Source organism: Plodia interpunctella, chromosome 14 (assembly GCF_027563975.2).
Source record: "Plodia interpunctella isolate USDA-ARS_2022_Savannah chromosome 14, ilPloInte3.2, whole genome shotgun sequence".
Classification (NCBI taxonomy): domain Eukaryota; kingdom Metazoa; phylum Arthropoda; class Insecta; order Lepidoptera; family Pyralidae; genus Plodia; species Plodia interpunctella.
The window spans coordinates 1,870,072-1,886,793 of NC_071307.1; the positions used below are offsets into that span (position 1 = coordinate 1,870,072).

At 34.1% G+C, this 16,722-nt stretch overlaps 1 protein-coding gene across 2 annotated transcripts; it reads right to left on the bottom strand.

Moving 5' to 3' along the window:
• Positions 1-1,859: 1,859 nt before the first annotated feature.
• Positions 1,860-15,207, bottom strand: LOC128675463 (zinc finger CCHC domain-containing protein 24-like). 2 transcript variants are annotated; one of them, XM_053754888.2, is made up of 4 exons: positions 14,875-15,207; positions 8,542-8,736; positions 5,767-5,937; positions 1,860-5,460 (listed from the first exon to the last, which is right to left on the bottom strand). In XM_053754888.2, the coding sequence occupies exons 1-4, from the start codon at positions 14,983-14,985 to the stop codon at positions 5,347-5,349; spliced, it is 591 nt and encodes a 196-aa protein (XP_053610863.1). In that variant the 5' UTR covers positions 14,986-15,207; the 3' UTR covers positions 1,860-5,346. The 2 variants fall into 2 exon arrangements, with proteins under 2 accessions (XP_053610863.1, XP_053610864.1); XM_053754889.2 differs by having other exon boundaries at positions 1,861-5,460; positions 5,773-5,937.
• Between the last annotated feature and the right edge of the window lie 1,515 nt (positions 15,208-16,722).

Here is a 16,722-nt window from a genome sequence, read left to right on the forward strand (position 1 = left end):
CAGGTAGTAAACAAATGACTTGATGTGAAAAACGTATCACCCCAGAATTGTTTATAAAATTTGCTTGCATACATTGCTTGATAACAATTTCGATTTTTAATAGGGTCCGGACCCGTGCTTCACCTAAGTTCTCCACCTGGGTGAAGCACGGGGACTAACTTATGTAGAACAGTCAAACATATTTGAAAGGAAATAAGGTAGGTTAACAACCAACTATAAAGTTACGATTTATCAAAGTAATGGATAATTAAAACACAATATATATAAATGCATAAGCTCTATATTAATTAGTATCAATATTAAAAATAACATGTACACATTACTTATACGATAAAAATATTTTCATTTAATCCATACCGATAATCGTGTCCGTGCGGTAAATAAATCAATAGCTAAGTCGCTGATTAGTGAACACAGTTGTCTGGTCTGTGTTAGTGAAGGAATCCGGGCATTACGCGAATTCGGTGTCCTCCAAAAGAGTTCTCGTAGGCTGGCTGTATGTACTCATTTCCATCACCATCTTCATGATCCAGTGATCGTTTTTCAAAATGGCGACCGTTGAGTTCCTCTGGGGGGCCATTTCGCGAGTCGTCGGGATGTGAACGATCGGCCGAACAAAACGCAATCACACATACGACCAAAAATAGCAAAGCCAATCGCATAATGCTGGCCATTTTGTTTTCTTTTTTTAATTTTTATTTAAAGTGTTCTCACTTCCAAGTTTGAAATCGATATGAATATTTTTTAAAGACTGTTTTTATATATATAGGACTCTTGTTTATGTTTGCAGGTGAGTCGTGATTTATCGAAGTCGAAAGAAGTTAAATTATGGCCAAACACGAAAACAAAACATTTGCATTTTAGTTTAAGCTTTTACTAAATTTTCCTACGTTAACCTAGACACTAAAGTATCTATCTATGTCATAACTATTTATAAATTCTGAGGCACTTATATACTGTGTCTAGTAGTTATTCGATATATTTATAATTTTTTGAATATTTTTGCGAATAATTAAAAATAACATGATATTTATGTATGTAAGTTACTATATTACTTGCTTATGTAAGTTTGCTTATGTAACGTTGAGCTATATGTATTGTATATGTCGCAGTAAGATTGAAAAAGCCGTAATATAGTTATGTCCTTAGGGATATAATTAATATACCGTAATATAGTTAAGTATGAGAATGAAATTTACTATATTTTGTTCAATCCTATTCCACTTTCTCGATCTCTCTTCAAGCTTCTATTCAATTGCAATTTTCGACATTCGTGAAATATTGCAAAAAATGATAGATCTCTGAACTGTCCCTGTGAGAAATTAACGCGGGCGAAGTCGCGGGCAAAGTCTAGTATAAAAAATAAGCGCGCTAAGTACCTAGTAAACCGAGCCAACATTTGTCGTATACATATATTGGTAGCAAAATTAATCAATGCCGTAATCATATTTTTTTACATGGATTACGCACGACCAAATAGATGAGCACGAGTTATTGTTTAACACCATTTCAATAGGTTATCGTATTTTCAAAAAAATATTTGTTTTATTATGTCCGTATATAAATGATGTGAATTTGTTTCATGAGTTGATCCAACAGCAAAGTCACGATGTAATAAAAAATAATGTTATTTCAATTTAGTTCAGTGTTTTGTGTTAAACCCACTACTTACCTAGTTCAAATACCCAATATATTGTTTAGAATTTGTATTATTTGAATATGAGTGAACTGGCGGTTCATTTTAATAAAATTTAAATCGGTAAATTTAAATTAAGAAATCGTAAAAAAATATACATTTTTTTTGTAATGAGAATTTTATTTAAAAATTAAAAATCTCAGATACAATATTCTACTTAAGTAACAGTTTACAATAATATGTTCATCAATAATAGGTAAGTGATAAAAATTATAATAGAGAAATCCTTATTCGTAACTAGTAACTAATTCGAATAAAAATCAAAATTGGTAAAATTCTAATTTAACAAATATGTAAATAGGCAAGTTATTTATGTTTTTAACAGGGAAGTTATTGACGATATAATTGCATAAAATATAAAAATATATATATTTAATTTTTCAAACATGAACTATTTAAATTTTGTTAAATATGTAAGAACTCAAATTTAATATACATGACATGGCATTGGTATATGAATGTATAAAAACTAAATATATACATATTGTACCTATAGAATACTAGATGCAGGTATCCAATATATATTTATTTAGTATGCTTTTTATTGTTCTAATAATCTATTAAATCATAAGGTACAATTTGAAAAATAAACATATAGGTTTACAAATTTAATTCCTGACAATATTTACAGAAAATATCTTATGGAATTACAATAAAAATCATGGAAAATCATATATAATAGCCCATTTATATAAATAAATATATATTAGGACAAATCACACAGATTGAGCTAGCCCCAAAGTAAGTACGAGACTTGTGTTATGGGATACTAACTCAACGAGACTTATTTTTTATTACAAATACATATATAGATAAACATCCAAGACCCGGGCCAATCAGGAAAAGATCATTTTCCATCATGACCCGACCGGGGATCGAACCCGGGACCTCTCGGTTCGGTGGCAAGAACTTTACCACTGCGCCACCGAGGTCGTCAATTTTGAAATATATTTCAATAATATCGTTTTAATTAACAAAATAATATAAAAATTACTACGATATCATATAGGTTAAAACCAATTACTATTGGCTTTAACCAAAAACGAATTATATTTTGACCTATATTAAATCGTAATGTTTATTATTATTATAGGATAAATATAGGAACACTTCGAAAATATTTGCCAGTACAAAAAGCAATTTAAAATGTAAAATAAAAAACATGGTTGTTCAATCCGGATTTTTCCTTATTATCTAAATTAAAAATGTTACTAACACTCGTCCCTACAAGCACCGTTGATTCAGCGACGATTCCTTTCCTTATTCATATTGTTAGTAAAGAATTAAGTATGATAATTTATACTTAATTGATGTGGTAATAAATGGACACCACTTAACGGCCCACACTAAGCACTAAGCTTGTATCGCGGGTCCAATGGACACAAACACAGAAACGGGCACAACACACCCGGAACCACAGACAAATATTTGTGATCACAGGTATCAATATTTGTCCGCGATGGGAATTGATTCCAGATAGCCGGCTGGCGCGGCTCGGTGACCACTTTACCAAGGAGCTCGTAAAAAAAAATAGCAAAAAATAAGATAAAAGTACAACTCGGTAATAATGCTCTGTGGTAGTAAACAAAAAAGCTACCTATTTTTATAGTATCGAGTAATATGATTACATTGAACGCTCAAATTTCTACGTGAAAATTGAAATTAAGTACCCTACTTTAAATTGTGTTTTTTTTTTCTTCTATAAAACATTATATATAGTTACCTAAATTTGAATATTAATGACTAATACAAAGAAATACTTATTAAAATGTATGGAAAATATAATATGGCACATCAACTCGTTTGGGCTGTATATTTGGTAAAAATATAACAAATTTAAAATTTATTAATTGTTACGTTAGTTTTCTTATCTGATATGAGTATTTCTAAAAATAATATTAAAACGACTAACTAATACATTTGGCACGTTGAGAATTCACTGGATCTTTGGGTTTTGTTTTTGGTTAGTTTTCTAAAACAATATAACACAATTTAATAATTCAAATTAAATAACAGAGAGTATTAAATCGACTATGTGTTATTGAAAATATATATTTGAATGAATGAATGAATGAAATTTCACAATTGAATTTTCAGTTTATCAAAATAAAAATTATATTTACGAATTAAATCTTACGAATCAATTTTATAGTCTTCTTATCTATATGTTATTCGACAAATTTAACAATTCCAAGCATATAAGTACTTTATAATCTAAATATACATATAAAATTCATAAGTAACTGTAATGCCATTTGGAGTATACAATTTATAAAATCTTATATTTAAAAATTATACCTACTTAATTATATAATCAAAACAAACACTCGATAAATCTTTTGAAAGAAAAATATTCGAAATATACATGTGAATATCTTATTTAACGTTAAATTATAAGTAATAATAATAAAAACCTCGTAAAAATCAAGTGAAGTGACGTGAGATTTTTAAAACTTTACAAAGAAAAATATTAAAACGATTATGAGTTTAATATGTTTTTTTTTTTTATTTGTATATATTTATAATTTACAAAAAAATTGTATTGATATTTTAGGAAATTAAAAAAAAAAATAATCGGAAATGAATGAACGAACGAACGAAAAAAATTTTTAAATACAGTTAAAATAATTTAAAAGATTTTTGGTAAAGTAACAATACATTGTAGTTAGACCAATAGATATACCTAAAAATTAAAATCAACTTTTTCTGAACTTGGGTTTTGGCGTGCCTTTAGTTACAATAATACGCTTATGATGCTACATTGCAATAACATGCGTCACTCACCACTTGACATGTGGCACATTCGATCAAATTAATTAAGCCTTCTACGACCAGGTTTCGCAGGTAAGAACGACCATTAGGTATTAAAGATTAGTAATTTAAATATTGTTACTACAATTTTCAAGCTTTTATTTAGTAGTGTCACCTATCTCGATGTTTGATTGTATGTAATTAAATCTTGCAATTAAATATCACCGACATCAATTTATCCTAGAGTTTAAATTTTACACGGCGCTTCAGTTTCGATGACCATGCATTTTTGTGACGAACATGATCTGATGGTGTGTGATCCACGATCGGCTCCCGACAAGGGAACTCCTTAACCATTTAACTGCACGGACAAGATTTTCTTTTATCACGCGTTGAATGCTCTCTCGAAAATAAAAGCTTGGGGCAAAAATGTAGTTTTTGTAAAAGATGTTTAATAGTTTAAACGTCTGTAGACGTGTTTTCAAGTGTCTTGCAAAGGATTAATAATGACCGATGTCAATTGCGTGTTGTTGTACGCGATATAGCTTATTTTTCATGGTCTGAGGGCTTAGTGTGGGTTTACTATTCACATCATACATTCGCAGCGAATCAATCACAATGCGTCATTGTGACACAACCATACTGCAATGTGATTGGTTCGCTGTGTCTCACTTCGAATCGATTCAAATTCAAAATGTTAATTGCCATTCATATTATACAACAATTCTCTTAGCATTTAGCACACTGTTTACAGTTTGGTACAATATGAACCCTGTCTTCGGATAGGCGGATCTTATACATGACAAAAATGTCGTAAAATTACACCCGTGCGTGCTTTATTATTAAAGATTGTAAGAATTGAAATGCAAACCCAAACTAAGCTCTCAGCTATAGTGAGATTAGTACTCGCGTCGACAATAGTACCCCAAAGACCTGCACTTCTGACACAGGTGCTGCGGGTGGATCTTAGACTGGTCGCTCACGTCCAAGCCATCTGGCTTCTCCAATGGTCTCTGGAAAACGAACACAATTTTATCAGGCAAATCATTTTAGAGTTCCAACTTATATGAAACTTATATTAACTTAACTTATATTAACTTACTTATAACTTTTTCAAATTGAAATGGCAGATTAACTATATTAATTTAAACTAGTACATAACCAAGAAAATTTGTGAGGATATATTTGTGTATGTTTGTTACTCTTTCACGCAAAAATATCCTGGAATAACATGTAGGGAACATTTATCCAGAAATTCTCACGGCAGCGAAGCCTCGGGGCGCAGCTAGTAATTCGCATAAATAAGAAGAAGTACGTACACGCACCTGCTTGTGCGGAAACACGTTGATGCGGCACTTGATGCACTCCTGTCCGTTGTTGGCCCAGGAGTTCCCGCTCATCCATTTGCGCTTGCATTTGGGACACTTGTACTCTCCAAAGCACCGCTTCTTGCCCTGGTATGGCGTCAGACCTTCGCCTTTGGGTCGCGCCTGGAAACAGAGTAGAAGAAACTAAGCAATTTTACAAACAGGACAGTTCAATTAATGTTGGTGACAGTCTGTTGGACTTATTTATTTATTTTATGTACAAAAAAAATAATCCATACTATAATTTCATAAAGAGAAAATATTTGTAAATTAATGTTAGTGACATTGGCTTCCGGTGAAGGAAAACATCGTGAGGAAACCTGCACACTGGTTGATTATATTAACTTGTGTGTGAAATGGAGAAGGCAATGGCAAACCACTCCATTACTAATGCCAAGAAAGTTGTTATGTGTGTTTAATTCCACGTAAAGAACACGACCCTCAGCCATGAGGAATACGACTATGAAGAAGATTTGCAAGTGCTTAATAATTATTTTATTTAGTCGTCAATCACCACTACACTCTAGAAAAACTTCTGTTAACTGGTAAAATCGGCACGAATGATCTTTCAGTTTTTCCCGAAGATTGACTGGTAGAGAATGCATTTAGCTTTAAGACCGCCCTTCGTACCATTTGGTAAATAAAGTTTGAATAAATAAATAAATAAAATATGGGACGAGATTCAGAGGACGTTGCCCCATGCGTTAGACCGACCAGATTAGCTCGATACTGAGGATCAAAGTCAGCGACGCCACTCGAGCGGCAGAGCATGCATCCGAATGACGACACACAGTGCATGGAAGGTTACATAAGGAGCACGACCCTCATCAATGAGGATCCTCAGCAAGGACAAATTCCGAAATATTTGTTTGTTTCATATACTTAACTTTGTTACATAAGAAAACAAAAAGAAACAAGAAAAATGGCGATAGCAACGGCGAAATCATAGGTAAAAGAAAAAATATAAAGGGCGGAATTATCCCATGGAGGGATCTCTTCCAGTCTACCGCGGTTGTTCGTCCCGATTTTTTGTCTTGTATCAGAAGATTTTAATTCGGCATCCAATGGCTGGTAGGCTGGTATTTGAGCTGAAAATTGTCGAAGTAAAAAAGCACCTGTCTAAAAACAAATGTACATATATTACTACAAGTCGCCCGCCGCGTCTGTCTGTTTCTAAGCTTTCTTCTTCAAACCCACGCAATGGATTTTAATGTAGTTTTCGCTGGTGTTTAGTTAATTTATTGACAAAGGTTTATACATAAAAAATAGCGTTTAAGCTTAGTAGATACGAAACCAGGCCGGGTCGATGGTTGCCAATAAAACAAAGATTATCCATTCAGTCCAGTTAATTAGGAATCAATTGAAAGAACACAGAGTCACCTTACCATAGCCTGAACAGATATTAATAAAAATGTTTGCATCACATAATTATAATACGATTTGCTTTCTATTCGCAATGTTTGTGAATGCTGATACACAATACCGAGAAGCGAGAGCCCAGTTGAGATGGAGTACCGAGAAATATTGCGTCGAGTGCGCGATATACGTCAACATACCTTGGTAGGTACCTTATAGTTTACTAGTTTTTGCCGCTTTACCCACGTGAATTTGTCACGGGAACAGTTGGTGTTTTTCCAGGATGAAAAGTATCCTATATCCTTTTCCGTATTTCAACCTACATATATGCAAAATTTCAAGTAGTTTAGTTGAGTAGATAACGCGTGAAGAGGTAACAAACCAACTTACTTTCGAATTTATAATACTAGGAATAGGTAGGATTGGTATATAGGTACTTAATACGTTGGTCTATACTCTACTCACATATCAAGGATAGAGCGGATTGGCGGGTTTTAACGACTGCAAATACAACCGGGACCAACGCCTTGACCTGCCTACCAAAGCACGGTGGGCCTCAAAAAAAAATTTTTTTTGGTCACCCATCAAATGACCGAACATTATAAGAATGACTTAACCGCGCCACTATCACAGGCCAAGCGCAAAATTTTATTATGTTGTAATATTTAATTTTTTATTTATTTGTTGTTGATAGATGGATATTTCCGATCCCCCGTTTTCTTCCACTAATAAAATATATAAATAACTAGAGAAAACTGATAACCTAAAAAGACATGGAATAATTTTAATATATAAATCAAAGCTTTGTGCTTGACTCAAACAACAAACCTTAGAGCAGACACAAAGAGTGCTTGTTTCAGTCGTACATTCTACTACATGGCACAATCTCTCAAAAACTTTATGTTGTGGTAATAGTGGTGGTATTGGAATGAATTTTGGTAAGTTGTAGACTGTACCTAGCTCATAGGCCGATAATGTACACAAATAACTATTGAAACAAAGAGGCATTACATACAGCAGTCAACGTGTTAAGTCACAAACGAATTTCTTTCATTTATTGGTCTGATTTATTCAAAGTTTATTATATAAGTGTACTAGCTTTTGTCTGCGGCTTCGCCTGCGTGATTTCCCACGGGCGCAGTTATTTTTCTGGGATGAAGGTGTTCTTGAAGTATGTCCTTCTTCGCACTTCAAACGATATATGTATGAAAAATCTCAAGAAGATTGGTTGAGTAGATAGCGCGTGAAGAGGTAACAAACAAACAAACTTGCCAAGGGACCTGAATTTATTAAACATGTGTGAAACGTAACTAAAACTAACTAAAGCATATAAATAAAAGCTTGTAAATAAAAAAAGAAGGATAGAAATACCTGGGGACAATCTCCAATATAGTGCCCCTTTTTGAAACACAGGTGACACATGTAAGCCGGTGGGGGCGGGCGCGGAGGCCTGCGCAGTGACAGCGCTGTGAGCTGGTCCGCCAATGAGTTAGTGTCGTCTGATTGCGGCTGCGCAGAGCCGGGCACGGCTGTCGGCAGCGGGCCCCACACAGACCCTGGCATCCACTGGAGTAAAAAAAAAGTTATACATAAATTTATATTTAAAAAATGGTAAGCCCTTCTGGCATAATAGGGACCAACACTGTTTGAATGAGTTTCTTTCGGCATTTCTTCTCAGAAGTGGTCGTTCCGAAATGCTAGTAGTTTGTAGCTTTGGTAAATATCATTTAATTTAGAATATGACGTGAAAAAGTGCAAGTGAAGGCCTAGTTTCTGAATAAATGATTTGATTTTGATTGATTTTGAGTAAACAATTGTAGAAATTAGAACTACTGACTTGCCATTATTATACGAGCTAAAATTACGCGTATGCAATGCTATACGTGCATTTTTTGTTTGATTTTCTTCTGCGTTTTTGTATCTGGGATATTGTTGTTATTTTTTTCTTGTATGTGTTGTTTTTTATATGGTTATATATATTTCAGTTTTCCACTTTTCACTAGGCGTGTGGTTGCCTGAAATATTACAATTTAATTTCCTTTAAATCGTGCATATTTTGCAGGTAAGACAACAGTATTTAGAAAGGGTTTGTCGTCAGCCAGATTATAAAAAGAAAAATCATCATTTGATGTTTCAAGTTTGAAAAGCAATCACTAAGTAGTCCAAATATTATCAACTATAGTCAACATTTACCCTACATGGAACTCTATGCGACGGCAATAGGGGCGAATTTACAATGATCTTGGATAGATTAATGTTCTGTTGGCAGTACAGTAGTGCGCCTGCGTGCGACCAACGTAACGCAATCTAAAATTACGCCTCCCGCAGTTTCTTCCGCGCTAATTTTATCCGCTTTGGAATACCGTAATAGTGCTATCAACTACTTTCCGGCGATTTAAAAGATTCACATCCTTACATATTATTATAAAAAAGAAGTGGCTGTAGCGTCAGTCTGTATGAACGCGATAAACTCAAAAACCTACCAGAAGGATATTGGTACGGTTTTCACGGATAGATAGTGTGATTCCTATAGGAGGTTTTGGTGTTTAATTTATAATAGTTGTACCCGAGCGAAAGCCGGACTGGCCGCTAGTTATTTACAAAAAAACAATAAAAAGCGTTAAAAATCCAAGCCGTAACATACAATGTTACGCACACACATAAAGTAACGTTTCTTTGGGTCTGTTTCACATTGCATTTGCCTCGTCTTAGCTCGGGTAAAACCATAATAAAAAGCCTATGTCACTCCTGAAGGTTTCGTCTACTTCTGTGCTAAAATTCATAAAAATCGGCTTAGTAGTTTTTGAGTTTATTCATTACAAACAAAAATACAAATCTTTTCTCTTTATAATATTAGTATGGATGTATTACATTTTCGATAAAGGACCCAAAACTATGAACCGCAGAATTAAGCAAATGGTTGGCGTTTCCATGATATCATAATCGATAGTATTGTATCGTCTGCTCAGGCGCAGGTGAGATAAATTTAGAGCTTAGGCCACGTGTGGACGGAACCCAGTTTATTTGGACTGCGTCTACGCACGTGCGGCTAATTCCAGTTAAAGATACTTTTATGCATAGGTATTTTTTTTCTTTATTTACCTATTTATTTTCTTATTACAAAAACATGGACTTAAAGCTTGATGCTTTTTGTACTAGTCAACCAATATGTTATGCAGAGAGAAAATAATATTTTTGGGGTGAGTGCAATTAAAAGGAATATATTTGTTTCTCATTTGAAATTTACGGCAGGCATATAGTTCGGTTCCTTAGAGAGGATTAGCGTGATGATCATAAATCTATTATGGTTTTATTTAAGTCTTATTTGTTTTATTAATGTTATTTTGTAATATAGTACTTACTTTGAATATGCAAAAAAAAGGTTAAAAATATTACCCTCAAAACTTTATAAACATTGAAGAAAGAAAGAAGATGATTTACCATAAACAAATCAAAGAACAAAGACTAACAAACAGCATCATTAGTGAAAATAGAAACTCAGGTGTCGTCGGATTCTTAGGGCATTTGTTCACGGCTCTTGCCGTACGCCTTTCCGGATCCGTTGTCCACGGAGATGGGTATCGGCAAAAAAAAGTTTAGGCCAAGTTTATGCCAGAACGCAAACAAATCTATAGTATCGTTTACATGGCTAATGCATAAATATTTTTATTACTTTATAATCGGACAAGAAAATTTACACCCATTATGCGCCCAGTGTAATAGATAAAAAACCGCCGGGCCGAAGAAGCTATACAGGTTATCTATATAGATTATAAAGAGTTTCTGGGAAATCCTTCCGGAAGGAGATGGACTGGCGAGACTGGACCTAGACAGCGGTCCAGACTCATAATCACCATATTTCATAAATATCTCACGCCACGAAATTATACTGAGCGAAGACTATATATTACTAAAATACCACATTTTATTTTATGCACAGTGTTATGTAATATCAACCGCAGATATTCGGTCCGGTTTTTTATCGGATAACGGATCCGGCAGTGGAGACACGGCTTTATTGTAATAGTTCGGTGCATCAAAGGCGCGGATGTTGAGATGGAAACCCGAGATACAATGTTGAGATGTAAGTTGAAACTGACTCGATTGCCGACTTCGGCTAGGTGATATGAAAACATCACGCCACAAAATAAAAACTCAGTTTATTTCTTAGTTAAAAACCTGTCGTGTTTCTTCGAACCTGTCCTAGGCTAAATCATATAATAATGCATTGTCATACTAAATTAAACGTGTATACACAATTACAGCGCAATTATCTACTCAGTTTATGATAGGTACAGGCTTCAAAATTGTTGCAAGATTCCACCCGATACGTATATTGCAAGATAAATAAAAGCCTGTAAAAGGAAAAAAAAAAAATATTTTTTAATAAATTTATAATTTAATGAATTTATAGTAAAACTTAGTCAGGTAGATGAGGCATTACAAAGTGTCCCTAAGAGTTTATCTTGCAATATACGTATATTCCACCCGAACAAATACACGTGTATTTGTTCGGGTGGAATCTTGAAGGCATAACAAAGTGTCCCTAACCTCTTAGGGAGCTTTTGTAATGCCTCATCTGCCGAACATCATTTATCCTGGGCTTGTTGAAGTAATTAAACGCACCTACAATTTTGATCCATAATCCTTCAGGGCTCCTTGTATCTTTTCTTTTCTACCTACTTTTACACGTCTCTCCGTCTTTGTCTTCGATGTTTTTGTTTTTATTTCCAAATTCAAATTCAAATCATTTGTTCAGAAATTAGACCTTCACAGGCACTTTTTCTCGTCAATCTTTATATTTATAGTTATTTCTCACAAGCTACAAACTACTGGCCCTTTTGTTTCCCTTATGTCACTTTTCATTTAGTAAGCAAACAATTTATGTCCGCCTTTTGACTAAACTGCAGAACCGATTTTGATTAAATTTGGTGTAATATAGATAAAGACCCAAAGTTAAAACACTTTTTTTAAAATTTCTAATCCCAATGACCACAAATGGGGGGTGAATTTGTAATTACATTAAAAAAAAACTATTAATGGGTACATTGAACTGAAACAATTTTGTTTCATCCGCTTATAATATTTTTTTGCCATGTGATGGTGAACACACTCGCCAATAATTATAGCTTTTGGCTTAAAATTATAATTATGATTATGATAACGATTTGGTGCCTCTTTAACAGGTTCATCAGCATCACTCACGTATAACAAAAACACATACTATATCCAATTTACAATATTTGTTCAATTAAATACATTATAAACGATAACGAACTCTACCTAATTGAGATAAAGTTTATATTTCAGTTTGATTGTTGAATGATTCACGACGTCAACGCACGCGCACGGAATTGGACTGTGATAGGGTTCTCATTTTTATGTTTTGATTGACGTAAACGGTTTTATAAGCTATTTTAAATTAACAGAGAATTTTCATTTCAGTTTGTGTACATTACATTGTGCAAATATTTATTAAGAAATCATTAAAATAAACCCTCTGAAAATATTGTTAGTGTTAAAATAACTGTAAAATAATTAATTTTAAAACAAAACAAAAAAGAAAATGTTTTACTCATTAAGTGTTTTGCAATTAATAAAATAACAAAGGAAATTTATTTAAATAAAAGTGTAGAAAGCGACAGCCCTGTACCAGCAGTAATTCGTTAAACAGATGCGCGCGCGCTTCTTGCTCGCCAATGGAGGAGCTCGGACGGACATCCACAGCGATTTTATTTCTCTAATCGGCGGTGAAATGACCGCGTTCTTGTACACCATGCCTGATAGTAAGCGGGCACCGTGGCTGAAGAAGGAAATATAGTTATGGAATGCGCCAAATTAAATAAACCTAACAATTACATTTGCTCATTTATGTTTGAATTTACCTACGAGTATTTGTAACTTATAAAGTTTAGAACGTAATTCATTAGAAATACGATAGAACTATTAGTATTTACGAAGAATTTTGTAAATTTATACTAATTCCAGGATAAAACCTACCAAGATAGGATGGAATATTAAAAGAACAGCATTTAAATTATCATTACCTAAAATCTACATTTAACCATCTGCGACTGACTGCAACCCTGTCTAGCCGAAATTATAAAGGCTAACCTAGGTGCTGCCTCACTTCAGTGTTTAGCCGTAACATTTACTTAATTATAAAAAGATTTGTTTGTGCAATGAAAATTGGTTCTGACGGTCTTCTTTTTAGGGTTCCGTAGTACTTCAGACAAGGAAACCTTATACTTAGTTCCGGCATGTTCGTATGTCCGTCCGATAGTCGACGGTCTAGCTTTAAAATTATTAGTACTATAATGATGTAAATTGGTATGGGTGACCATAGATAAAAGAAATAGCTTTACATTCATCAATAATGCTGGCAATGTGGTCAAATAAAATCTTGAAAAATCGGCTACTAAATGTACTTCATACCTATGCTATGTACCTCGTAAGGGGTATAGACATGGTGTACTGTATTCAAACATTTACATTACGCTTTAGTTTTTTTGCTAAATATTTAAATGGGATTTATTTACTGCTGGACAAAAGTCCTAATTTCTGTCATTCCATCAATCAAGACTGCGAATGGATTTTTCCAATCATAACAAAATCTTTAGTCTTTGGCTAAAAAATTATGAATAATTCCACGATTTATATTATTTTTGTGATGTAAAGATAATGAAACCAATGAAAATAAACAAATTCTCTCACTGTTTGTGTTTTATTTGGCAAATGTGCGCAGTGCGGGCTTAGTGTTTATTGGAGTTGGAATTATTTTATTATTTTTGACGATCTCGACCTCGGAGGCGCAGTGGTAAAGTTCTTGCCACTGAACCGAGAGGTCCCGGGTTCGAACCCCGGTCGGGTCATGATGGAAAATGATCTGTTTCTGATTGGCCCGGGTCTTGGATGTTTATCTATATATGTATTTGTTATAAAATATAGTATCGTTGAGTTACTTTGGCGCTAGCTCAATGTGATTTGTCCTAATATATTATTATTTTATTTATTTATTCTATTCGCTACTATTGGCTATAAGGATTAAATCTACCAAACTAGTTAGTCCATCAAAGATGATTGACGTCTGGCGGCGGCCGGACATAAAATTAGAGGTGAATCTTCAAAATTCAAAGGGTCTTTTAGACGAAGATCTGTGAAGTCCTGCACAGACACAGAATGAAAACGGCAACCCAGGAGGATAAATAAAAACACACATACTTTGAATACTTTAAATTGAGAATTTTGATCCAAACTATTTTTACAATAATAATAACCTACTTAACTTTGAGTATTATTCATAATTATTTGGAAGCTTTAGTATAAATATACCGTAGTTGATATTCGAACATTTTGCATTCGAAGTTTTACGGAAAAATTGATATTTTTGTTCAATCGCGTTTCAAATTTTCAACTACTGAAAATATTTTTATGAAAAGATATACGGTTAAGTTGAAGCCTTGAATATAAAGGATATTTTTTATTGAAATTTTAATGGAAGGGGAACTCCGCGCTAGAGCTTGTTTATGAGTAAGCGGTATGACTTTTTGGTGATTGTGAGTTTGGTAAATATAAGTACTTAAACATTTATTATTCATAAAAAAATATTTAGAGCGAACTAAAATATTGTTTAGAGATACAGATAGAAAAGGTCTTGATTTTAGATTACAAATTCTATACCATCTAATGAATGTTCATAATTACCTGGTCATTTTGATCGTGCGTCAAGTACAGCCAGCCTAACAACGCTTGCGGGCATCCTTCTGTTTTACCACACCACTGTGGCAAGTCAGCTCCTAGGGCCGTCGGCGACATCGCCACATCTGAATAATTATCTCACCGGCACAACACTAGTTCCGAATTTAAATCTAAATTCTCGAATTTGGAATGTTTCGATTCGAATTTTTAATTTCAACACGCCCGATCAGCCCATGTCAACGAATGCGGCCGGGTCGGTGGCGGTATTTTTGGATCGCGTCTGTTCTGGATGCGCGTACGCCGGCTACACTGTGACTCGCGGCCGCTCCTTGAGACGGCTCGTGGAGGGATAAGGATGGAGTTTGTTTGGACCATTTTTGCGATTTATCGACTAGGTGTCTGTTTTTGTCGAGATTTGTTTAATATCTTCTCGGTTAGGAGGTTTAGCGCTATAATTATAAAGTAGCAGGAAAACTCTGTAATGTGAATTTGGAAACATATACAAATCAAAATTCAGAGTCTACTCGTATATTGATCTACCTAAAATAAATTTTACCTCAAGCTCAAACGCGCTGCGCTCTCTCAACGAGATTTCTGAGGTTGTTGATTGACATATTCGGGTTTGACATAATCGGATGTTCTCTGAGTGAATTCACGAGAGTGAGAAAGTTTTGAAGTAAGTACTTATAAAGAAATAAATTTGCATAGCATAGTCGTCATATAAATCAGACGATGCACTAAAGATATTAAATGTGTTACCGTACTATTTATCTTTGAACAAAGGAAAGAAGGGTGAAATTGCCATACTTAGATTTTTATTTATCCAAAATTAGAACTACAATATTGCTAGCGCATGAAAGAAATGACTTTTTTATCGATAAGAAACTATCGACTATAAAAATCCCAGCACTAATCGCGAACATGTGGGCGCACCCAACCGCCGGGACTCCAAGGAGAGCAATATTTTCGTTTAGTCCCTCTACCACGACACCGCCAATACAAATCACTCTCGAACCCATTCATTGAAACACGAGCGGAATCCGGTGCGGAAATGGTCACGGAAATCACATGGTATCGGGATTGCATATAGGCCAGATTTGACCAACTGTCAAATGGTTGCATGACAGTTGATGTCATTTAATAAGAATGTGGAGTACTTCCAGTTTGCGTGATGATTTCGTTCTGTTGAAAACCAACTTGAGCTATGATTGTGTATGGTGACTCACGTCGGTAGATTGGAGACGCAACGCGATCGATACGATTTTATTTAAATTTAAAATTATTTGTCTCTGGTATCTAAATCCAGATATAAATAAAAGCATTATTATACACGTACATAATAAGCAGAGTTTGTATCCCAGATTGTTCTGTTCAGTCTCTATATAAACTAGACCGTCACTTCAAGAATTCACGCTAATTTTCAGAAGAACAGCACATTTTCCCTATCAAGACAGAAAGACCTTTTCATAATAACTTTTACAATATACACGACGTCGATATAAAGTACCATTGCATTGGCTAATCCATAAACTTGGTAAACAGTTACTTTTTTTAACCGACTTCCAAAAAAGGAGGTTTGTTAGGGTATTATATATACTTTTTTTTCTATGTTCAACGATTTCTCCGTCAACATTGGAGCGATTTTCAAAATTTTTGTTTTGTTTGAAAGCGTATATTCGTCATGTGGTCCCATTGTTTTAAACATTTTTTTTTCTTAATTTTAAATTCTTTAATTCCCATTATGGGATCGATGGATACTTTCAAGTCCGTACTTAAGCTCCTAGTGAAAATTATGTGGCACGTTGTTGAAGTTTGTTGTAGAATTTATTTGGCATTTGAAGTGGATAGGGACGG